This window comes from Oncorhynchus clarkii, chromosome 20, assembly GCF_045791955.1.
Source record: "Oncorhynchus clarkii lewisi isolate Uvic-CL-2024 chromosome 20, UVic_Ocla_1.0, whole genome shotgun sequence".
NCBI lineage: Eukaryota > Metazoa > Chordata > Actinopteri > Salmoniformes > Salmonidae > Oncorhynchus > Oncorhynchus clarkii.
Window position 1 is genome coordinate 73,104,476 of NC_092166.1, and position 25,433 is coordinate 73,129,908.

At 41.7% G+C, this 25,433-nt stretch overlaps 1 protein-coding gene across 11 annotated transcripts in view; it reads right to left on the reverse strand.

Moving 5' to 3' along the window:
* Window positions 1–25,433, reverse strand: part of LOC139376886 (neurexin-1a-like) — a 574,009-nt gene that overhangs the window by 287,308 nt on the left and 261,268 nt on the right. For 8 of the 11 annotated variants that reach the window (XM_071119862.1, XM_071119864.1, XM_071119861.1 and 5 more), the window contains 7 exons: window positions 18,774–18,977; window positions 14,982–15,008; window positions 5,270–5,392; window positions 4,674–4,817; window positions 4,233–4,470; window positions 3,919–4,109; window positions 3,033–3,206 (listed from right to left, as the gene is read on the reverse strand). In XM_071119862.1, coding sequence (XP_070975963.1) covers window positions 3,033–3,206; window positions 3,919–4,109; window positions 4,233–4,470; window positions 4,674–4,817; window positions 5,270–5,392; window positions 14,982–15,008; window positions 18,774–18,977 — 1,101 coding nt within the window. The remainder of the gene's footprint in view (window positions 1–3,032; window positions 3,207–3,918; window positions 4,110–4,232; window positions 4,471–4,673; window positions 4,818–5,269; window positions 5,393–14,981; window positions 15,009–18,773; window positions 18,978–25,433) is intronic. The other 3 variants (XM_071119863.1, XM_071119866.1, XM_071119865.1) reach the window with 1 other exon arrangement.

The following is a 25,433-nucleotide window of genomic DNA, read 5'->3' on the forward strand; positions in this document are numbered from 1 at the left end:
AATATTATACCTGTATTATCCTGTACTCTGCTGCAGAATATTATACCTCTATTATCCTGTACTCTGCTACAGAATATTATACCTATATTATCCTGTACTCTGCTGCAGAATATTATACCTCTATTATCCTGTACTCTGCTGCAGAATATTATACCTGTATTATCCTGTACTCTGCTGCAGAATATTATACCTGTATTATCCTGTACTCTGCTGCAGAATATTATACCTCTATTATCCTGTACTCTGCTACAGAATATTATACCTGTATTATCCTGTACTCTGCTGCAGAATATTATACCTGTATTATCCTGTACTCTGCTGCAGAATATTATACCTGTATTATCCTGTACTCTGTTGCAGAATATTATACCTGTATTATCCTGTACTCTGCTGCAGAATATTATACCTGTATTATCCTGTACTCTGCTGCAGAATATTATACCTGTATTATCCTGTACTCTGCTGCAGAATATTATACCTGTATTATCCTGTACTCTGCTGCAGAATATTATACCTCTTTTATCCTGTACTCTGCTACAGAATATTATATTTATATTATCCTGTACTCTGCTGCAGAATATTATACCTCTATTATCCTGTACTCTGCTACAGAATATTATACCTCTATTATCCTGTACTCTGCTGCAGAATATTATACCTCTTTTATCCTGTACTCTGCTGCAGAATATTATACCTGTATTATCCTGTACTCTGCTGCAGAATAATATTATACCTCTATTATACCTCTAATATCCTGTACTCTGCTACAGAATATTATACCTGTATTATCCTGTACTCTGCTGCAGAATATTATACCTCTATTATCCTGTACTCTGCTGCAGAATATTATACCTGTATTATCCTGTACTCTGTTGCAGAATATTATACCTGTATTATCCTGTATTATTATTATCTGCTGCCGAATATTATACCTGTATTATCCTGTACTCTGCTGCAGAATATTATACCTGTATTATCCTGTACTCTGCTGCAGAATATTATACCTCTATTATCCTGTACTCTGGTACAGAATATTATACCTCTATTATCCTGTACTCTGCTGCAGAATATTATACCTCTATTATCCTGTACACTGCTGCAGAATATTATACCTCTATAATCCTGTACTCTGCTACAGAATATTATACCTGTATTATCCTGTACTCTGCTACAGAATATTATACCTCTATTATCCTGTACTCTGCTACAGAATATTATACCTCTATTATCCTGTACACTGCTGCCGAATATTATACCTCTATAATCCTGTACTCTGCTACAGAATATTATACCTGTATTATCCTGTACTCTGCTGCAGAATATTATACCTCTATTATCCTGTACTCTGTTGCAGAATATTATACCTCTATTATCCTGTACTCTGCTACAGAATATTATACCTCTATTATCCTGTACACTGCTGCCGAATATTATACCTCTATAATCCTGTACTCTGCTACAGAATATTATACCTGTATTATCCTGTACTCTGCTACAGAATATTATACCTCTATTATCCTGTACTCTGTTGCAGAATATTATACCTGTATTATCCTGTATTATTATTATATGTTGCAGTTCTGTGGAACAGTTCCCTAAGCTACCCGAGTTTACTGGGTATAAAAAAACAACGATGACGTTAAAACAGGGAGAGAAAAAAATCATAGCATTGTCCTTACATACATAGAAAAATATAACAGGGGAAGAGTGGAGGAGGATGATATTTTGAAATGTGAAATGAAAACCAAAGTGAGAAGGACGTTGACAAATACATCAAATGTTGACTTTGAAAGTGGTGCAAACACAATGCTAACACTGTGTCCCAAATGGCACCCTATTCACTATATAGTGTAATACATTTTACCAGAGCCTTATGGGGCCTGATCAAATGTAGTATACTATACAGGGGTTAGGGAGTTATTTGGAATGCAGACGAAGGTCAAATTATATTCATTTATGCAACAAAATTCTCATCCATAATTCAAGAGGATTGCTCCTGGCAAACACTCAGACTAAGCATGCAAGGAACACAGTGTGTGTGTGTGTGTGTGTGTGTGTGTGTGTGTGTGTGTGTGTGTGTGTGTGTGTGTGTGTGTGTGTGTGTGTGTGTGTGTGTGGAGCAGGGCAGAGCAGTGCAGTAGAATGGGATAACACTAACAATACAAATGTTGTTAGCGAAAGTAATCTGATTATCCTGTAGCCAAAAGAATCCGAACTGACGAGGGTAGAGGACTGGCAGCTTTTGACGTATTCTAACAGCCTACCAACATACTTGATGGATGTTAACATGGTAGATGATGTGCCAAAGGGTGTTGATATTGTTGCTTCGGTGTGTGGGTCGGTCTACATGTGTGTGTGTGGTGTGGGGGGGGGGGGGGGTACAGGTGAGCAGACACCTGGACTGTGGACAAACAGGCAAAAGTGTTCACATCATTGAGAAGTAAATGAAAGGTCTGTTAATGAGTTAGGTGAGAGGACGATGGGAAAGAGCGTGAAGCCGTGAAGAAAGGCCAGAAGTAACAGCATCAGCGAAAGTGTGTTTCTGGTGTGTGGAAAGAAAATGATTCTTTCATAGCCACTTCAATTGAGAAAGTTTGTTGATAGTATGACCATCTGTAGATTATCTACATCCAAACAATGTGTGACCAAAATATATTCCCCTTTAGAAACCTGGAGGATTTTAGAATGTGTAATACACTTTATTTCAGGCAAGCTATTGTCTACGTTTCCTCAATTTGTAACCAGCAAAGATGCCTTGCAGAAGTCTTAGAGGAGAGATCACCGATGTCAAATCAAATTGCAAAAAACCCTCAAGTTGTTTGTCTGTATTTTAAAACCATGTGTGGTCCAGGGCACAGAAAATAAACATTACTGAGAGGAAAACATTCACAATGTCACAGTAACAACAACTTTGACTATTATCAAATCACTTAATGTTATCGATAAATTTCCACCCGGAACAGAAAGAAGAGGACGGGCCACCCTAGTGTGTGTGTGTGTGTGTGTGTGTGTGTGTGTGTGTGTGTTTTTACCTTCGCAGCCTCTCTCTATCTGGCCCACACATGCCAGGGCGTCCGACATCAGGTCCGGGAGGCGTCCGTTCAGGTCCACCGATGCTAGGCAACCCTGGAAGCCCTCCTTGGCGTGCACCAGCTTGGGAAGCTCCTTGTACGTCTCTTTGGCCACGCCACCAATATACAGGTCACCTGTGAAGGACAGGGTAGGAAAAAGATGAAGGATAGTGGCCTGTCAAGGAACCCAATCTCCAAGCAAGCAGCAGATAGGCAACAGTGGTGCTCTCTCACTGAAGCCTTATATTTTTCATAGGAATGAAGAGGATTAAGTAAGTACATAGGAGGGGGTATACGAATGGACAGGGGTTAATATATCACTGATGAGGTGATAACTGGTGTCTATAATACAACCAGCATTACTTCTACTATTCAGAATGACAACGGTAAAGAACAGAAATATTGATGCGTTGCTGTTCAGTAGAACACAGGAAACTAGTGTGGAATCACTGACCCCTGGTGGAGAATAATAGCTACTGATATAAACTGTATACACTGTACAGGCACAGTGCTATGTTTAAATATATATATATATAGCACTGCATACTTTAAGGCATATTCTCAGTTCTAGACTAGAAACATAGCACTGTGCCTGTACAGTATATAGTGATGGGCCTTGTGATACAGTAATTCCATTGATAGATAACTTCACAGTTCAATGTAACATTGATTTTACTCTCATCTGATCTTCTTTAAAAAACATCCACTAACCCTGTCAAACAGCAGACCAGTAACAGTCAATTGGCTCCTCTGAGACACTGTACCCCAACGCAATAACAATAGTGCCACCCTCCGTCAGAGTATAAAGTATGTTGAGAACATAAACCCCCAGCCCCAGAAAGCCTACCCTTCAGGTCCAGGTTCTTGGCTCCCATGGTGGTCTGGGTGGTGATCTTGGTGTCGATCTTGACGGTGTGGAGGTTGTTAGTGTCTCGTGAGATCATGACGTTGTGCCAGTGGTTGTCATTCAGGGGCTTGTTGGAGTTGCCCTTGATCAGGTGAGCTCCGTTCCCCAGGTCTGATACGTAGTGCAGGTAGCTGGAAAAAGGCATTCACATGAATAATGATGCAGACACACACTCGCGCACACCTGCGCACACACACTCCAAAATCACGAACACACACAACCCGCCCAATCCTTCAATATGAATGACAACCTACCCCTTGACCAGCTCAACCACAATGAAGTCGTTTCCATCCCCGCTGTTGAACAGTATGAGTCCATCTGACGAGGTGGTCTTGAACTGGAAGAACAGGTGCATAGAGTAGTAGGCCTGCAGGGTGGTCAGAGCCAAATAGCTCGACCGTGACTTGAACGTGACCGGATCAGCAATGATGTTCTTGAAGCCGATCATAGCGTTGAGCTCGCAGTAGTCAATGTCACCGTTCTTACACAGGTCTATAGGAAAAATAGAATAGATACTGTAAGTATATTTTTTTGTCTCACACACACCTCTGGGGTTAAGGGCACAACATTATTAGTATTAATGATCCGACACAAGAAAACCTCCAGTAGCCAGTTCAGTACCACTTTTTCCAACACCCAGCCCATGGAGGACCTTCCAGTTACTGGTCCACCTCCCTAACCTCTGGGATACCTACCTATATAGGCCATGCCGTTGAAGGAGAGGCTCTGGAGGTGGCCTATGAAGTTGGAAGGCACCATGGACATGAATCGTTTCTCCGTCACGATACCCGTCTCAATGTTGTGAAACTCCAACTGGGTGTGGTCACCTGCCATTTGACCTTTTGATTGACAGAAGGGAGGGTGAGAGGGGGGAGACATGGGTGGAGGGAGGTCATTCATGTCTCCAGCAGGACACATGCCACTCTCACCTCCTAAAGGTCTGGAGCCACACTTGTCCACTAGTAGAAAGGTACGTGAAATACAATGGGGTTATACACACAGGGCCGGCTTCCCAACACAGATTAAGACTAATCCTGTACTACAAAGCATGTTCAATGGAGAATATTCATTGAAATATCTTTCTAGTCCATGACTAGTTTTAATCTCTGTCTGGGAAACTAGCCCCAAAATGATCGATTGTATATCAGACATTATGGACTAGATCCAACTTTGTCTGATCTAGTCCATAGTCAAACTGTGTGTCTTACCTACAAGGGGCCCGAGGACTGTCCTGAAAAGTATCACACTCATATAAAACATAGACATTGAATTAGAGAGAGGGAGGTTGTACCTTCTACAGGTTGAAGATCATCTACGGTGAGTTTCAAACTCTTTCCCCTCCTGAACACACGCACCGTGTGCCACTCGTTATCATTCAGGTTCTGACCAGCAAATATGGTCTCTGGACCCTTGCCTGTAGGACAGCCCAAACACTGGTTAACACACACACACCTCGAGACGGGAGAAGAGACACCAGAGTTAGTGCAGTGACAGGGTGTGTTTGGGAGGAGGGGGTGGGGGGTAAAGAGAGAGAGAGGAGTAAAATAATACCTATAAAACAGAACATATTTAATGACCCACACAACACCACCTCAGGTTGTCTCTCACGTCATCAGGTGTAACAACACCTCATCTACGTAATCGCAGAAATCATTGTTTTTCTATGAGTGTGCGATTAATAACAATGTCACTAGGTGGCAGTAAAGCTCCACCCCAATGCTGCATGGCTTGGCGATACATAAGGGTAAGACAGAGGGAAACAAACTCCATCTTGATTAGTTTAACGGTAAATTGCATTTCAAACCTTATTCTGCTGTGTCTGACCTCAATAAAATGAATTGTAAATAATGATGTTGAGGAAAAAATAATAGTGATCACGAAAAACACCTCACTCAATCAGACGAATTGTAAATAATGATGTTGGGAAACAACAACAAAAATCATAACCGTGAAGTAAACATTATTCAAGGTGCTAGTTTGAGCACTGTAACTGTGAGGCAGCAAGGGAAGTGTCTTGTTAATGAATAGAAGCCGGACAGTACGCTGCCAGAAGGAAATAAGGACTGTGATTTTTTGAAGAGGGATTTACTGACATTTACTCCTGAGGTGCTGACCTGTTGCACCCTTGACAACTACTGTGATTATTATTATTTGACCATGCTGGTCATTTATGAACATTTGAACATGTTGGCCATGTTCTGTTATAATCTCCACCCGGCACAGCCAGAAGAGGACTGGCCACCCCTCGGAGCCTGATTCCTCTTTAGGTTTCTTCCTAGGTTTTTTCCTAGCCACTGTGCTTCTACACCTGCATTGCTTGCTGTTTAGGGTTTTAGGCTGGGTTTCTGTACAGCACTTTGAGATATCAGCTGATGTAAGAAGGGCTATATAAATACATTAGATTTGATGTCATAGCTGCATAATGGCTAACTGTGGGGAAAAAAAGAAAACCGCCCAATGGTGTTACCAGAAAGAACCTTCCAGGGGATTCTCTAAAGAGGGACATCTAACTGAGTACATGACATTATGGCTGATGGCGAGGCAACTGTGCCTTGAAGAACAAGTGATGTGTTAAAACAACTGATGTTGCCAGCAAGCCTACCAGAGGTTTGGCATCCCATTCAATGCCTACGTCTGATATTTTTACAACATAGTGACTACCTCACTATATAACTTTTTTAGTAATAATATATTTTTTTAAACTAACACTTGTGTCTTGTCTTTTCCTAGTAGCACTGACTTTGCTGATAGCTACTTTATTGAGGAGAAAAGTACTTACTATGACTGTGATATGTAGTTGTCCCACCTAGCTATCTGAAGACTGTAAGTCTCTCTGGATAAGAGTGTCTGCTAAATTACTCAAATGTAAATGTATGCAATGCTCTTTTTTAAATAATGAGAGCTTCTGGTGAGTAGGAACTCCAATGTAGTTATATAGGGAAAATACTATTGAAGCTTGTTGTTTTATATTTAAATATGTAGTTTGGACCAAGTGAAGACACTGCATTGCATTCCCACTTCATGAATTATGAATTAAAAACCATTAAGGAGGAAAGACAGTTCCCGTAGTAGAATATGTCCTACTGAGGGCTGAGGAGAACAAAGCCTTATCTCCCCTAACTCATCACCAGGAACCCAGTGAGGACACTGGACTACGTCTTATGGCAAGTCAGGACATGTTACCAGATAATGGATGTGAAGAGAAAGGAAAATGTCTTTGTGACTATGTCTCATTTCCTTCATTTAAGAGTTTCAGAGTATATACACTAAATGTATTTGATGTACACTAAATAAATACACACGAACACACACATATACACACACTCACTCACTCACTCACACGCACACACACACACACACACACACACACACACACACACACGCACACACACACACACACACACACACGCACACGCACACGCACACGCTCACACACACACACACACACACACACACACACACACACACACACACACGCACACGCTCACACACATGCTCACACACACACACACACACACACACACACACACACACACACACACACACACACACACACACACACACACACACACACACACAATCAAAATGCTCAAAGTCAGAGCTGGAATCACAGTCAGTGTATTTTAAATTATCTCCTTCCATCTGGCACAATATGAATCACTCCTCTCCTCAACAGAAGACAATAAGATTGAATCAAACAGAAGACAATAAGCTTGTACAGAGGCTGGGGTAGATCCAGTTGGAACACCGATCATTTAGTTTTCTTATAAAGCCACACTGTTTCAGATTCAGTGTCCCAACATTGGGCAAGTTGATGCTATGAGATATCTTACATGACCTTCGACCCAAGACTTTTACAGTGTGTCAATACAAGGAACATCTATCCTCCTGAAACATCTCCCCCCTCTTTTTCCTAAACGTTTTCTCTCCTCTTCCAATTATCTTGGCCACAAGGACAGAGGCATGGAAGGCAAAGCTCAATCCATCCTTTCAAGTGCCCGAACTCCATCCCTCCATCCCATTATTTCATATATCGCTCCCTCTCCCCCTCTCCCTCACTCCTAATCCCATTCTCCAGGAGCCTGGTTTCTATCCTCCCCGGCCCTGGTGGGGTGTTTAGTGCTTACAAAGCAAAACGGCGCCTCTGAGATTGAGTATAATATCCTAGTGCTCCGGCTGCCTGTGATTTGCATACACATTGAGGCGTTCAGGCTTTGAAGATTGCAGAGAAAGAGGAAAGGAAATAAATACCCGTAAAAGGGTTGACTGGGATGAACCTGGTCCCCATTAGGGTTGTGCTGAATGGCGGGAACCCGGTAACCAAGATTTACTGGGATTTAACGCCCAAAACCACTCACTTTTCCCGGGATAAATAACTGCGAGAAACCGGTAAATTATAATAAATTATTTATATGAACAGAATGAACAGCATGGTGTAAAATTGAACTGTTAAATGATATGCAATGTCTAAATCTGGCTTCTCTACGGCCTCTGCATGATGAATCAACACTCAGGGTGGGGACAGACAGCCCATCTCAGTACAGAGTGCATGTAGACTTATCATGGTAACTTTTTTTTCTTGTGACAGGTAGGCCTACATTTGCTGCGGCATAGCCTTTGATACAGTAATATAAAGACCAAATGTGTAACTAATTTACCCATCTCCTTCTGGCTTTCGGGAGTCACCTTTTTTTATTGTAAAGAGTCATTCATTTTTCATTGCAGCTGTACAGTGTTAAAACAGCCTACCACTCGGTTATCATTGTTTAAAATTGTTGTTCGCAGTCTTTCTCTCTCTGCATAAACTCCCATTCACATTGCATCCAAAATAGATAACCCTGTTCTAGATTGATATATAGCAATATACAGGCCTAGCCTACCTCTTCCAGGTAATACATTCAATGCTGTATTAACATTATGTCTTATATTTAGCTAATTAATGATGGGTTATGCATAATAAGCTTCTAACTTGAAGTCTCTGTCTCTTGCACAATACCCACACACCTGTGCTCCGCTGGCCTCTCCTTAAAAAAGGCTCCTTAGCTCTTGGAGTCCCATGCAGGAAACGCTAGACTAGAATGGCTTGCTGGACATAATTGTATTTGCATTTCTTATACCAGTAGACTATTCAAAGAGGAACGCAAGCTCTTTTTTTGTTGAATGTTAAATACAGCAGCCAATAGAACTCGCGGGTAGTGTGAAAGAAGAGCGAGCTCACGATGGCGGTAGGCTATAGCAGTAATTTATTCAGCCCCATAACCATTAAATCTTCATGAAGAGAAGTGAAAGCCTTCTGCATCTAATTGTAGTCCTATATTATTCAAGGATGTCATTAGAACGATGAAAGCAAGGACAATGAAACTGTTGAAAGCATGGAAGGAATGAAGCAACAATAGAAAGAGGAAGAAGAGTTAGTCATAACATCAGGGGAAATATTACGAAAAGTAGGCTATACAGTATATGAGTCAGCCTACTAGTTATACAAAGATGCCCTATTATATTTAAAAAATAAAACACGTTTTTTTTGCCTATACCGGTAACTTTGAAGGCAGCATTGCTGCACCAGAATCGCAGGTTCTCATCTGCTTTATCATGGTTTGAACGATATGCGTAATTCCTGTCAATATAATACAGTTAAGTGGAGGCTGCTGAGGGGAGAACTGCTCATAATAATTAGAGGGAATGGAGTATAATGAATGGAATGGTATCAAACCAATGAAAACCATGTTACTCCAATCCAGCCATTATTATGAGCCATTCTCCCCTCAGCAGCCTCCACTGATATAGTACAATACAGTACAGTAATATAGTTCACAATCAAAACGATTAGCCTACTGGAGCTAGTTTAATGTATTTACCCAAGAGAGCATATAGCTAGCTACATCTATGGGCTTTCACGTTTTTCTGTCCTGTGTAATGTGCAGTAGCTTATATCATGTATTTGGATAACGACACAATCATTTGGGCTTTTTTGGGCATGGGCTCATTCAATGTATTTAATATATGACTCATCAGGCTCAGGTAGCATCAGGTTGGAATGTTCATGCTGATCAAAGTTCTAATCAAATCCAGAACTCTTTATATGATGTATAATGCTTTATAATGCTTTATAATGCTTTATAATGCTTTTGAATGACACTTGCGGTTTCGGTGGGAAATACCAGGTTACCCCGGGAGAAAGGGGATTTATTCTCGGGATGGAATTTTTTTTAAATACCGGGACAGTATTCTACCCTAGTGTACACACGTACTTATACAGAGACACGGAAAACACTCATTGAACAGTCAACCAGTGAGTTTTTTATGACAGGTTTAAATAATATTTATGTTGCATTTACAGAGATTGTCTTTTGTTTTAGTGAGTTTAAGGTATTCTTGCTTATTTATCCACATAGTTATTATGTTCTTACAGCCTCAGAACTGTTTTTAGGAATGAACCAACATTATTATCAGCTTCTGCTAAGTTACTGGTGATTACATCATCCTACAGATACCAAGTTGTAACAAATCAATACTACAACAACTAAACACGAACCAAACAAAAAAAGCCAATCTGTGTGTGTGTATTTTTAGCTTGTCGTCAGTCAGTGCATGTTAACAGTGTTTAAGTTGAAGTGGCAGCGGTTTCTTCGGGCAGAGCTGAGGACGCCCGAGGGAAGGGAGCCGAAGACCCCTAATTGACAGTGATGTGTTTTTTGAGTCTGTGCTGTGTGTGTTTTTTCTTTGAGTCTGTTCTGAACATGTCATTCTTCCACAAAGCTGAACCAAGATGCCGCAAACTGACAACACTAATTAACGCAATAAATAATGAAGTGGTTTAAAAAATAATAAGGAGTGAAAAAAGAATGACCTGGTAAAAAACCTTGGAAGTGGAACGGTTACTCTATCCAAGTAGAAGATGGTAAGTGTATGTAGCTAGAACAGAGTTGTAAAGCTGCATTGGTGTTTGGTGCTTTTCTTTTCAGGAATGGAAATGAAACATTTTCCTCAGACCCAATTAGGCTAGGTCTGAGTCGACACAAGGAGCCTCTTTCTCTCCTCCACTTTTTTCTTTATTTTATTATTGAGGATGAATATCTACTTCCATTCGTGCATTCCCAAACGCTGGCATCACACAGTCATGTCTCACATCATTTCTGAATAATGTGTGCCAAACACAGACACGCATGGCTTATTTCTGAAGTCAACGTGCCAGTCAACAGTGGTCGTGCCAAACGAGCTTCAGTGACTCTTGCTATTCAGGTGGAGATCATTTGATCTAAGTGCCTCAGGCTGCGTTTACACAGGCAGCACAATTATGATATTTTGCCAAATGATTGGTAAAATAATTGATTTGATTGTTGAAAAGACAAATAATTGGGCAAAAGATCCGAATAGGACTGCCTGTGTAAACACAGACTTACAGTTTTAAATCAAAGTATGTTTACTTATAAAGCAGCAAACAGTTTTTTTTATCACATAACCATACAACCCTTCTGTTCTAGCTACACAAAACAAACACTGGGAAATATGTGTGCATCAATGAGAGAGAGAGAGAGAGAGAGAGAGAGAGAGAGAGAGAGAGAGAGAGAGAGAGAGAGAGAGAGAGAGAGAGAGAGAGAGAGAGAGAGAGAGAACAAGAACTTTAAAGCGGCCATCAGCAGCTGAAGCAATAACAGTCCATCCCCGCCCCTGTTTTGGTAAAAAGCTGAGGGATGGGGCTGGCGAAATGTAACCACTCTCCGATTCATAGACTCATAGACACAGCTATGGATGCAAAGACTGACCATCCACAATTATAGATTATAGTTTTAACCATGTTTTGAAGTGTGTTTGTTTACATTTACTTTGTTGACAAACATTGGAGTAAAACAAGTTTATACTTTGGGTTCTGATGGGGTACAACATTTGAACTAAGCTCATGAGTCATTTATAAGTTATATTTTTCAAGAATCAATGGATGGATATATATCATTCATTTATAAGACCAAAATGGATGTAACAACTGCTGATTGCCACTTTAAATGCATCAAAAAAATGATTTACTAAAGAATATATCTCCACTACCCATTTCCTTTTCTGCTTTTGTGTATATATGTGATTTTTTTTTAGATTAGCTACCTACACAGAGACATGGCACTAGATCCACGTGCCGTATTTGAAATAAAGACAATCTATGGACAGATTTGTTTAGTGATGGGAATGTATTGGTATGTACAAGAATACATATGTGTGGAAGGCACTACAGGTGTGTTTGATGTTCAATGTTTGCAGAGATTATACTGTAGTTGTGATTCCACAAATTAGCACTGTGCTTAAGGATGGAGAGTGTATGGAATGTTGGAATGTTTACAATCAATTTGCATACACAATGTACAAAATGCATGCAGAATTCTTAGTTGCATTAAATGCTATTTAGCATAGAAATAGGTATTAAAAATCACCATTGGAATTCACGGGTAATGCTATAGAATAGCCTAACTGTTGTTGCAAACCATTTATAATGTGAATTATTTTTGATGCTCCTATACACAGACCTTGCTATGAAACCAGCCTCCAGATATACATTCAAATGTACCCTATCAAATATTGCATCCGTTCATGTGACTCAGCCGTACCTCCAGCCAGACTAAGAGGACTGGATGCAGAATGGATGAAGACAATCTGGATGGAGGAGACAGAACTTACTATGTTATGTTGTTGCGAGTGCGTTTCTCCATAACAGTGGAGGAGAGTCAGTGTGATGGAAGTGAAGGTAAACCCTAGAGATCTAGTGTGTATGCATCAGGCAGTACGGAGCACAGGAAAGAACGGCTCATCTTTTCTGACTCTTGAGGACTCTTCTTCCATCATTAATTCATCAATGTCCCTGAATTATAAATACAAGGACAAGGACAAGTTTCCTCCTAAAGTATTGCAATGTAGCCTCTGTAGCTCCACACTCATATACCCCCCTTCTCTATCTTTCTCTGTCCCTCCCACCCTCTTTCCTAGCAGTCCTATTCTCTCTTTCCCTACCCAATCCATTTATCCATCCCTACCTCCCTCTCACCTCGCTCCATTCCACTACATCCCTTATTCCTTCCTTCCCTCCCTCCCTCCTTCCCTCCTGGCAGTCCTACTCTCTCCATCCCTTTCTCTCTGCTCTGTGAGGCAGGTTAATGAGAATAATAAAATCACACTCCGTATTTCCTCTTCGCTTTGAAAAGCCTCATCAATTTACCAGGCGCCAAGATAGACTGAGGGAAGAAAGAAAGAAAAGAAGAGAATGACGAACAGAGAGAAAGGTGAAAATAAAATACAAGAAGAGAATGAAGAATGGAGAGAAAGGTAAAAAAAAAAGAAGATTGAAAACAAGGGAACAGGGGGAAATCATCCGTGGCTAAAATACCTCTGTTTCCAAGCATGCGTTTTATATCAGTCTGTTTGAATTTAGGAGCGTCATCAAGGCTGGTAATTAGAGACAACAGAGTGTGAAAAATCACTGTTGACTGCCATGTTGGGGGCTCCTCATTAATTCCAACCCATCCCTCCCTCTCCTTCCTGTATCCCTCCATGCATCCTCTGACTTCTCCCTCCCTCTCCTTCCTCTATCCCTCCATGCATCCTCTGCCTTCTCCCTCCCTCTCCTTCCTCTATCCCTCCATGTATCCTCTGCCTTCTCCCTCCCTCTCCTTCCTCTATCCCTCCATGCATCCTCTGCCTTCTCCCTCCCTCTCCTTCCTCTATCCCTCCATGCATCCTCTACCTTCTCCCTCCCTCTCCTTCCTCTATCCCTCCATGCATCCTCTGGCTTCTCCCTCTCCTTCCTCTATCCCTCCATGCATCATCTGCCTTCTCCCTCCCTCTCCTTCCTCTATCCCTCCATGCATCCTCTACCTTCTCCCTCCCTCTCCTTCCTCTATCCCTCCATGCATCCTCTGGCTTCTCCCTCTCCTTCCTCTATCCCTCCATGCATCCTCTGGCTAATCCCTCCCTCTCCTTCCTCTATCCCTCCATGCATCATCTGCCTTCTCCCTCCCTCTCCTTCCTCTATCCCTCCATGCATCCTCTGGCTTCTCCCTCTCCTTCCTCTATCCCTCCATGCATCATCTGCCTTCTCCCTCCCTCTCCTTCCTCTATCCCTCCATGCATCCTCTACCTTCTCCCTCCCTCTCCTTCCTCTATCCCTCCATGCATCCTCTGGCTTCTCCCTCTCCTTCCTCTATCCCTCCATGCATCATCTGCCTTCTCTCTCCCTCTCCTTCCTCTATCCCTCCATGCATCCTCTACCTTCTCCCTCCCTCTCCTTCCTCTATCCCTCCATGCATCCTCTGGCTTCTCCCTCTCCTTCCTCTATCCCTCCATGCATCATCTGCCTTCTCCCTCCCTCTCCTTCCTCTATCCCTCCATGCATCATCTGCCTTCTCCCTCCCTCTCCTTCCTCTATCCCTCCATGCATCCTCTGCCTTCTCCCACCCCTTCTCCAGCAGTTTGTTTTCTGTAGGACAGCAGATGCAGATTCACACTATCTCACACATTATCTCCCATGAAATGGTCTGTATGCTATGCACTGGTCTGTACTGGTCTATATCATACATAATATGTATATCCAAGGTACAGGAAATTGATTGGAATCATAATGGCAATGTGATTTTTTCACCATTAGCTGTTGGGGAAAAAAAGAAGGAATATTGCACATCTTTGTCAAATTGGTCTGAAATCATAATGCAAAACATATGACATCTATATATCTTGTACCTAAATAGTCTACTTTCTGGCACACACATTTGGATCACATACATTCAGGTCACAATTTAAACAAACCTCAAAATATAAGGCTTAATAAAACCTTCATAAACCTTTTTAATTAAATAAAGGTTAAATAAAAAATTTTAAAAAAATAAGGCCTATATAGGTGTAGTTTGTTTAAAGAGGGATCTACATTCATGAATAAACAACATTGTGAATACAGATAAAAGAGTAACAGTAAAATAGTTTTAACAAAGGAGGTAGAGTATTAAATATGAGCAGTCTTTACTTACTGGTAGTACAGTTAATCTTGATACAGTCTAGATGGGGGAGAACAGATGAGATGTCAAATCCTTCACTGTGACAGCTGCAGACAATATTAAAACATCCCACCCCTCTGGGGACGACACACGGACCCACGGACCACACCATGATGCTCTCTACCACGGCCCTCTCCTCCTCCACACCTGACTCAATGTAAAAGTTGTTGGGGTTTGGTAGGAAGAGCATGGCAACTACTACTTCACAGTGCCAATCAAATTAGTTAGTTAAATAGTTGTTTATGTCAGTAAAGGGCCTTTCACAGTGCTATATTTTTTAGGTTCTTGTATTGTGTGTGCTGAAAAGGAAGGCCTTGACTGTCCAACCTTTATCACTCAATCAAAGTTTGAATATTTAGTGTTAATGATTTGTAGATTAAACATGTATTTCTACTGAAAAGTAACAAAACATGATTAATCTTTTAATTAAACATTTCCTCGTAAAAGTCCCAAATAAAATGGTCTCCTTGACAGAGGAGGTGGATATATTTTTTCCTATGAGATCTGCAACAAGAGAGCATCAGAACATGGTCATGGTCGAGCTGGGCCACTTGGTAGCGATGATGGGTGGTCTAACATCTTAGACGTAGGATCCGGCATTCAAAGACACCATGCCTCAATCTGACCACTGTCCAGTGGCCTTTTTTAACCAATTCAAAGGATTCATACTGAATGTCAGGCACGATGCCATTGGTGACAGAGGCTCTTCTCACAGAACACCTTTACCACTACTAGAAAGCTATTACCTGTAATGATTTCAAATGTTACCAACTACTACTACTACTACTACTACTACTACTACTACTACTACTATTTTATTATATGGACCTACAACAACTACAACAACAACAACTACTACTACTACTACTACTACTTCTACTATTTTATTATATGGACCTACAACAACTACAACAACAACAACTACTACTACTACTACTACTACTACTATTTTATTATATGGACCTACAACAACTACAACAACAACATACTACTACTACTACTACTACTACTACTACTACTACTACTACTACTACTATTTTATTATATGGACCTACAACAACTACAACAACAACAACTACTACTACTACTACTACTACTTCTACTACTACTACTATTTTATTATATGGACCTACAACAACAACAACAACTACTACTACTACTACTACTACTACTACTACTACTACTATTATTATTATTATATGGACCTACAACAACTACAACAACAACAACAACTACTACTACTACTACTAATACTACTACTACTACTACTACTACTATTAGTATATGGACCTACAACAACAACAACTACTACTACTACTACTACTACTACTACTACTACTACTACTACTACTACTACAACTACTACTACTAGCACTACCATGTGGACCTACAACTAATACTTGTACTACCTACTACAACTAGTATACTAATACTGCCACTATTTCTAAACAACTACATATTGATGCTGCTATCCAGCCTCTCTCTTTCTCTGACTATATACAGTGAGTCAGTGTTGTGCTGTGAGAAGAGAGAGCTGACCGGATCCAGACCCAGACATTATACCCATGTGGCCCTGCCAGTCGTGTGTCGTCAACCACAGCAGAAAAGTGGTCGCAAACAGCCAAAGACCAACGCCAGCCAGCCCGCACAGGAAATGCTCTGCTTTTCAAAGAAAGGGGGAAGTGAGGGAGGAGAGGGGAGAGAAAGAAGACCGAGGGAGGAGGGAGACCTAGTGATCTAAGGGCAAGTGAAACCAAGCGAAGAAAGTATTAAAATCTGTCCAAAATAATTCAAAAAAGAAAATGTAAACAAAAACATCTTGGCTGTCATCATCAGATCAGATTTCAGAAGACATCTATGGTAACCGAGGCAATGTGGGTTGTCAGCCCTGTAACCGTGGTGATGTGGGTTGTCAGCCCCCTGTCAGTGTGAGGCGCTGTCGCCCTGGGTGCCACGGCAACAGGCTTCCCTGTGGTCGACTGACAGACAGAAAGTTCTGCCAATCCCATGCCCTCTGCTTTGCATGCACTGCTAAACGCCTCTGTTTAGAGAGCCCATTTCTGTTTAACTGGCGGAAAGGAGAAATAGATGGCTATCATTTCCCACAGCCATGCCCGGTTTGGGAGATATCTAACATTTCCAGAGGCGGATTCTCTCCGTTGCTCCATGAGGAGAGCAAATAGACACACAAACACACACGCACACACACACACTATCTCTAGCACGCTGAGAACTAGGCATGCAGACAAAAGGCAAAGAGTATTATACAACAATAAATATTAATATCAGAAGTTATATCTCTCGATTGTTTGTTTTTGCACTTTCATCAGTCTATGAGCTCCGCTCAGCCTCACATAAACAGCCGGCTGGAGCCTTGTCCTAGGCAGGTAGCCCAGCTTGTGAAGAGCATTGGGCCAGTAACCAAAATGTCACTGGTTCGTATCCCCAAGCTGACTAGGGTGAAAATACTGCCGATGTGCCCTTGAGCAATGCACTTAACCGTTATTGCTCATGCAAGTCGCTCTGGATAAGATTGTCTGCTAAATTACTAAAATGTAATTGAACTCTGGGAAGGCTCGGTCAGTCAACAGTCTGACCTTGTTCTCTTTTATTAACTATTTTTATGACCATGTCTTTTTTACCGAATGTTGTGCACTTTTTATTTGTATTCATCTACTTATTGTCTATTGATTAGCTTTGCTACTTCACATTTATGTTTCACTGCTGAGGAAGAGCTGCAAGTCAGCATGTAATACAATAGAGTGGGTGATGTCAAAGACCTGCGTAGCTCTAGAATGTGCTGATAATGGCAGCCATTTTGGTCAGGTCTAATTAATTCTATGGGAGGGACACTACTAGATATTAGACACCACTCTTACCACTGTTACAGAGCAAAGACCTGTGAGTGTAGAAGGCTGAGGGCTTTTCTCCACCAGGAGCTAAAACTCTAAGTAAAGTAAGTATAGTCAGAGGGGACCTCAACGGGGCAGAGAAGGTATCAGTAATTAGGTTCCAAGGCTATAATGGAATTAAGGTTCCATACAAAGCAGTGGCCAGAGCCAGCCAATAGGATTAATAACAGGTATGGGGTTGACAGTATATTTGGCTTTTGGTGCTAATGGGAGGTATGGCTTATATTTGGCTAATGGTCTTGGCTATAGCAATGCCAAGGTCATAGGTTCAATTCCCACCGGGATCACATAGACATACTAACAATGTATGCCTTCACTGCACAGTCACTTGGGGGTAGGGTGGGGTAGGGGTGGGGTAGGACAGAGAGCATTCCCTGCTGGGCCAAAACGACAGCGTGCTCATTTGGCAGTGAGCGGAGAGCCGCAGACTCTGGCCACTGAAGGGTTCTATACCATCCCCTTCTATTCAACATAACATACAGCACATCATATATATCATCAGCATATCCATAGCTAAGATGATAGAGAGTGAGTCTAACATAGATGTAATTTAGAGAAAATGTCTGTCTGTTTTCAGGATGACGAGGTTGCTAAATGTTATATAAAGTTTGTGAGTCATGAACCTATGTGAGTCATGAACCTGTGTGAGTCATGAACCTATGTGAGTCATGAACCTATGTGAGTCATGAACCTATGTGAGTCATGAACCTATGTAAGTCATGAACCTATGTGAGTCATGAACCTATGTGAGTCATCTTCAGCTATGTGTCTGTTGTGGTCATGTCATAGGCTATGTGCACCATGTGAGTTTTGTTGTAACTGTGTGGCGTGCAGCTACACCGTGTGGCGTTACCTAGGTTGACCGTCAGGCGGACACGGCCAGTCTCCAGCTCCAGGCGCAGCGTGTCGGCGCTGTCACGTGACGTTGTGGCCATCAGCACACCATATGCCCGTTGAGAACGGAACCGTAGCGACACGTCTTCCGCTTCTGTGTGCATCACCACCGGCAACTGGATCTTCATGAACTTACTGCCGTCATAACTCAGGATGGTCGCATCTGGGAGGAGGAAAGGAGAGGGGGGGGGGGGGGGGGAAGAGATGGCAGGAGAGCACGGGGAGGTGAGGAGAGAGGGGGATGGGGAGGGGGGAGAGGTGGCAGGAGAGCAAGGGGAGGTGAGGAGAGAGGGGGATGGGAAATGGAGGAGAGTAGAGGGGAGGAGAGAGGGTGATGGGGAGGAGAGAGGGGGAGAGGAAAGAGGGAGATGCGAATGAGAGGAGAGTAGGGGGAGGAGAGCAGGGGGGAGGAGAGCAGAGAGGGATGCAGAGGAGAGCAAGGGGAAGAGGAGGAGAGGAGGAGAAGAAAGAAGGAGGAGAGTAGTGGGAGAGGAGAGAGAGCAAGGAGAGAGATGAATAAATATATTGTTTGCTATGTTATAAAATCAAAGTAAAGTAAGTCAGCTATCAATTCTACTTGCAAATAAACAGACAATTAACACAACATGGGTTATGTTTGTTGCTGCTTATACCAAGGGCCTTGGATCAAGCGCTCTCAGGCACAGTCCCAGATTCCCACCAACCAGCACATATTCATGAGGTTCCAAGTCCATGCTCATCCACCACATGTATTTGAAGGTGACAAGACCTTGACTGAATACATAAACAGTCTCAAAACCTCAAAGGCTCTTCAGACTGAAGGGATCCTCCTGGACCCATTTGGAGACATGGTTAGACAGCCTTACAGGGTTTTGCAGTCAGAGCAAAACCACCACACCACCACACTAATGGTCAATCAACCTTGAGACAAAAATGAAGGTGGGGTATAAAGACAGGGGAATGGCTATGTCTTGGGCTCAAGGATTTCAAATTATTTCAAATAGTATTTGAACCCAGGCAGCTGTTTCCTCTACACACTAAAAACAAATGGTTCTATATAGTCCCACATAAGGGTTATTTGACTTGTAACCACAGCAGAACCCTTTTTGGTGCTATGCAGTATGGATTTTTTTTTTAAGGTTCTATAATGACCCATGCTCATAAGGTTCTAAATGGAACCTGTATAGTGTTATAAATAACAGATTAACTATGGTTACAACCCTTTTTGGAGCTATATTGAAGGATTTTTTGTATGGTTCTTCATAAAACCTTTGTGGAGAATGGTTCTATAAAGAACATAGTAGGGGAGGGGAGGGGAGGGTGCTTCAGCACCCCCATCATTTTTTTAAAACAAATATTAATAGGAAAATAATTTATAAAAAAAATATATATAATAATAATAATAATATCACGAAAATAGTGCACTGGGCCTTTACTAGTATTAGCGGACAGATATATAGTGCACGGTCCCCAAAAAAGCACGGGCCCCAAAAAATGTCAGCATCTTGTCACACCCTGACCTTAGTATTCTTAGTTTTCTTTGTTATTTTGGTTAGGTCAGGGTGTGACATGGGTGATGTACAGTGGGGCAAAAAAGTGGACAGAAAACGTTTGACCTCTGTCAACAAAGGGTATATAACAAAGTATTGAGATAAACTTTTGTTATTGACCAAATACTTATTTTCCACCATAATTTGCAAATAAATTCATAAAAAATCCTACAATGTGATTTTCTGATTTTTTTTTTCTGATTTTGTCTGTCATAGTTGAAGTGTACCTATGATGAAAATTACAGGCCTCTCTCAACTTTTTAAGTGGGAGAACTTGCACAATTGGTGGCTGACTAAATACTTTTTTGCCCCACTGTATGTGTTTTCGCCATGTCTAGGGGTTTTGTATGTTTATGGGGGTGTACCCTATCTAGGTGTTTTTGTAAGTCTATGGTTGCCAAGATTGCTTCTCAATTAGAGGCAGCTGTCTATCGTGGTCTCTGATTGGGAACCATATTTAGGCAGCCATATTCTTTGGGTATTTTGTGGGTGATTGTTCCTGTTACCAGTGTTCCTATGTGTTAGTGTTCACGTTACGGGACTGTTTCGTCTTCGTTGATTTTTGTCGGTTATTTGTTTTGTTCGTTGTTTAAGTATCTCGTTAAATAATGGATAATCATCACGCTGCATAAGAGTTGTTGCCCTGTCCCTTTCTCTGTGATGTCATTCGAATGCAATCCAGAAACAAAACCCTGTCCTCAATCATTTATATCAAAATGTGCAAAGTTATGGGCAAAGACACTATACAAATTAAATATTTGTTTGTGCAGTATTCAACATCCTTAACTTAATGTAAATGAAAACAACCACTTTTTGTGCAGAAAAACAATGCACATTACTGTATTGTACATAGGCTGGTCACATCCTTACACACAATGCACTTAATGTAAATGCACATTACTATATGAAGAAAAACAATGCACATTACCATAGGCTGGTCATCTAGGTTTGTACCTGGTTTGAAAAACAATGCACATTACTGTATTGTACATAGGCTGGTCACTTTCCATCACCATGAAGAAAAACAATGCACAATACAGTAATTGAGAACATTGAGACATCAAGTGGTTTGTGATGATGTGTTGTGATGATGTGGCTCAGTTGGTAGAGCATTGTGCTTTCAATGCTAGAGTTGTGGGTTTGATTCCCACAGGGAAAAAGTATATAACTGTATGCACTCACTACTGTAAGTTGCTCTGTCTACTTAAATGGAAAAGGAATGAATAGACTATTTCAGGTTTCACATTTGCAAAGTATTACAAGAAACTGGAAAACAAATATCAAGCAAGTATTTTTATACTCCACAAGTATTATCAGATGAACGGTTTTGTACAGGTACTTATTCTGAATCAAGTGTGCTAGCTCTGGAATGACTGGGGCTCCATCATGAGAGAACTGACAACTTCTGGCTTAGTCAACCGTTCCCAAGGCCATACGTGAGTCTTTCACAAGATACCATCAATGGCTATAGTCAAATATAACATGTACTAGCCTCACACAACAGATTAGATCAACTGGAACGACACTATCAGTCATGGTTGCACAAAAACAACTGTACAGAAACCACATCCCAACATATTTGAATGAGCCGCTGCCCCTACATTTGAATAATTAATAGAGAGGAAAGAACCCTTTTTTGAATTGCAAAGAACCTTTTATGGGTTTGTTTGGTTCCACATAGTACCATCAACCCTCACAACGAAACCCTTGAGGAACTCTCTTTTTTATTGTACAATGAACGATGCTGGGCAGATTGTTTAACACTGAGGGAAGAAGGTGTAACAGCATTCCCAGTAACCAAACAAACTAGAACCCAATAACAAAATGATTAGTGCCTCAGACAGACAGAGAGGGAGAGGTAAGGGATGAGAGGAGATAGTTGGATGCCAATGTTACACACACACACACACACACACACACACACACGCACACCACCTCACCACAGGTTCGTCGTCAAACACACCTCATGTCACATCCATCCCCCATGGGATGACTCCGCCGCTCTGACACAATCCCTCACCCAAATCCAATTTCCCCCTCCTCTCCTCCCCCTCGCCACCTCCCATCCTGGGGTACGCTTCAGGTGACAGGGACAGTGTGACAAATGAGGGCTCGCCGCTAAACTGTCTGTCTCCCGCCCGGCTGCTAAAGCAAAGTGTGTGTGTGTCTAGGTGTGCGTGTTTGCGTGATGCATGCGTGCTTAATTTGTAGAACCGCGGTTCCGTGGGTAACATTTGATAACCCAGACTCTAGTCACCCAAGTCATAGACTGTTCTCTCTGCTACCGCATGGCAAGTGGTACCGGAGAGCCAAGTCTAGGACCAAAAGGCCCCCAAAAATGATCAAACACTCTAGTCACCCAAGTCATAGACTGTTCTCTCTGCTACCACATGGCAAGTGGTACCGGAGCGCCAAGTCTAGGACCAAAAGGCCCCCAAAAATGATCAAAGACTCCAGTTACCCAAGTCATAGACTGTTCTCTCTGCCACCACACTGCAAGTGGTACCGGAGCGCCAAGTCTAGGACCAAAAGGCTCCTTTACAGCTTCTACCCCCAAAACTGCTGAACAATTAATCAAATGGCCACCAGACTATTTACATTGACACCCACCCCCCTTTGTTTTTACACTGCTGCCACTTGCTGTTTATTAGCTATGCGTAAGTAAGTAAGTAAGCACTTCACGGTAAGCTCTACACCTGTTGCTTTCGGTGCATGTGACAAATAAAATTAAATTTGATTTGATTGTAAAAAATTAACGGTTGGAGCTATTAGCGACTATAACCCATCCCTGAAAGATAAGACTCTCAGGAACACGTACGTGTTTCCATCTTCAACACACCCAAGCTGAGCAGGACTAGTTAGAAAGGACAGTGATGAGAATCACTCTGGGAAATGAATTGTTTCTCACAAAAGATCATACACAGAGATTGCTCAATGATTATCATCATCCCCGATGTTTTTCTGAACTTTCCAATCCCTTTCTGATGCATTTCAATTACTCCAAAGAATATACTTAATTCAGACTGAAATTTGGTATTAGCCTACCTGATTTTAGATAATGGAAACAATGCCAGATTCATCAAATTATTTTTTACACACATTTGTTTCTGATACCCCCAAGTCCTAAAATAGAGAATGACATAGCTTGATGGTCCATATTAATAGTAGGCTATCTTAAATATCATGTGTGAATCCATTTGATATCATGTATGAATCAATTTGACTTTGTGACCTCAGAAATATTAGTGACAACCTCTGACATAGAGGGTATGAATGGGATAAAGATGGGTATTATTACTGCTAGAAATGACCCGTTACAACATGAACGCTGTTTGGATGGGCTAGTAAGTGAAATTAGGCAGTGTGTGGAAGTCTGCAAGGGACATAACATGCAGGTCTACTTTCCAATGGGATTGTTTATTATACTTAAATCGCAAATCTGATATTCTCTCCTTTTCGCAGCACTTTCCTAAATTGTCCTGATTCCCCTTTCTTGAAGTTAGACGCTATCTCTCACCTCAGCCAAAAAGATAGACCTTTATCCTCTTCACCATGGTAACTATCTCGCATTCACTTTGAGTCACTCCAGGAAGGTACAGAGAGAGCGAGAGAGAGAAATAGAGATAAAGAGGGGCCAGAGAAAGAAAAGGGAGAGAGAGAGAGAGAGAGACAGACAGACAGAAAGAGAGAGACAGAAAGAGGGGAGAGAGAAGGGAGAGAGAATAGAGAGAGCGAGGCAGAAGGGAGAGAGAAGACAGAGAGAAAGAGAGAGAGAGATAGAAAGAGAGAGCAAGAGGGGAGAGAGAACGATAAGGGAGAGAGAGGGAGAGAAAGAAGGGATAGAGAGGAGAGAGAGAGAGATAATGAGAGATAGAGAGAGAGAGAGAGAGAGAGAGAGGAGGGGAGAGAGAACAATAAGGGAGAGAGAGAGGGAGAGAAAGAAGGGATAGAGAGAGAGAGAGAGATAATGAGAGAGAGAGAGAGAGAGAGAGAGATAGAGCAAGAGGGGAGAGAGAACAATAAGGGAGAGAGAGAGGGAGAGAAAGAAGGGATAGAGAGAGAGAGAGAGAGAGAGAGAGAGAGAGAGAGAGCAGAAGTTTCTGCAGTCACTCATCTCTGTCTGCTCACATCTCCTCTCTATCAGATGTCTCCTCTCTACATGGTACATGGTACCAGGTACAGGCCCTAACCATGTTTAAGTCAAGTCCTTCCTCACTCACACTTTTCCCCCTCAATGTCCTATTGGATTAGCTTTCCATATGACCTGTGAAATTGCCATGTCATAGTATTTATATTCATACATCTGTGGTACATTGTATTGACCTAGACCTGAATGAATATATCCTACTGTACATGTGACCATAATGACCACAGGTATTCTCCTTTTCCTCTATGTCTACGGCAAGCCATAGACAACAATCCAAATGATTCATGTGATGTTTACTTGTGTCGAGAATGCCTATGAGTTCTTTCACAATTACAGAGAATTGTAGAGTTACACAATGGTGCTCTGTACTCTAATACTGGGCCTTTGTCAGCCCTAGCTAGATCAAAACAAGTAATCACAATCTGTGTGAAATCACAATCTGAATAAATTCATAAACATTGGATCTCATCCAGGGATTTGTCCCAAATGGCACCTTATTCCTTATACAGTGCACTATTGTTGATAGGTGCTGGTCAAAAGTAGTGCACTAAATAGGGTGTCATTTGGGACACGGCCTAGGACGCTGTCGTCTCTGTTGAGATGCGTATAACAGGCTGTCAGGCAGTTAGCAGCGTAAATAAGAAATTCTGAGAACGATGTGGAAATATGAAATCTGACATGTGAGAGCATCATTATCAAATGCAAAGTGGGCACCTGTCAAACAACCATTGTTGGAGCCGCACTCAATTAATTTTTAATGGCACACAACCATGTGTAATATCAAAATAAAGCAGGAGGATTGGAGCTGAAACGGAGCAAGTAGCGACCAACTCACTGCCTGCTTTAAGACAAGCAGAACCTGTTAAGGGGAGGAGAGGAAGAGGTGTGGAGGACAATATGGTTAGCATCTATTCTCGCTGTTTTGTAAGTGTGTGTGTGTGTA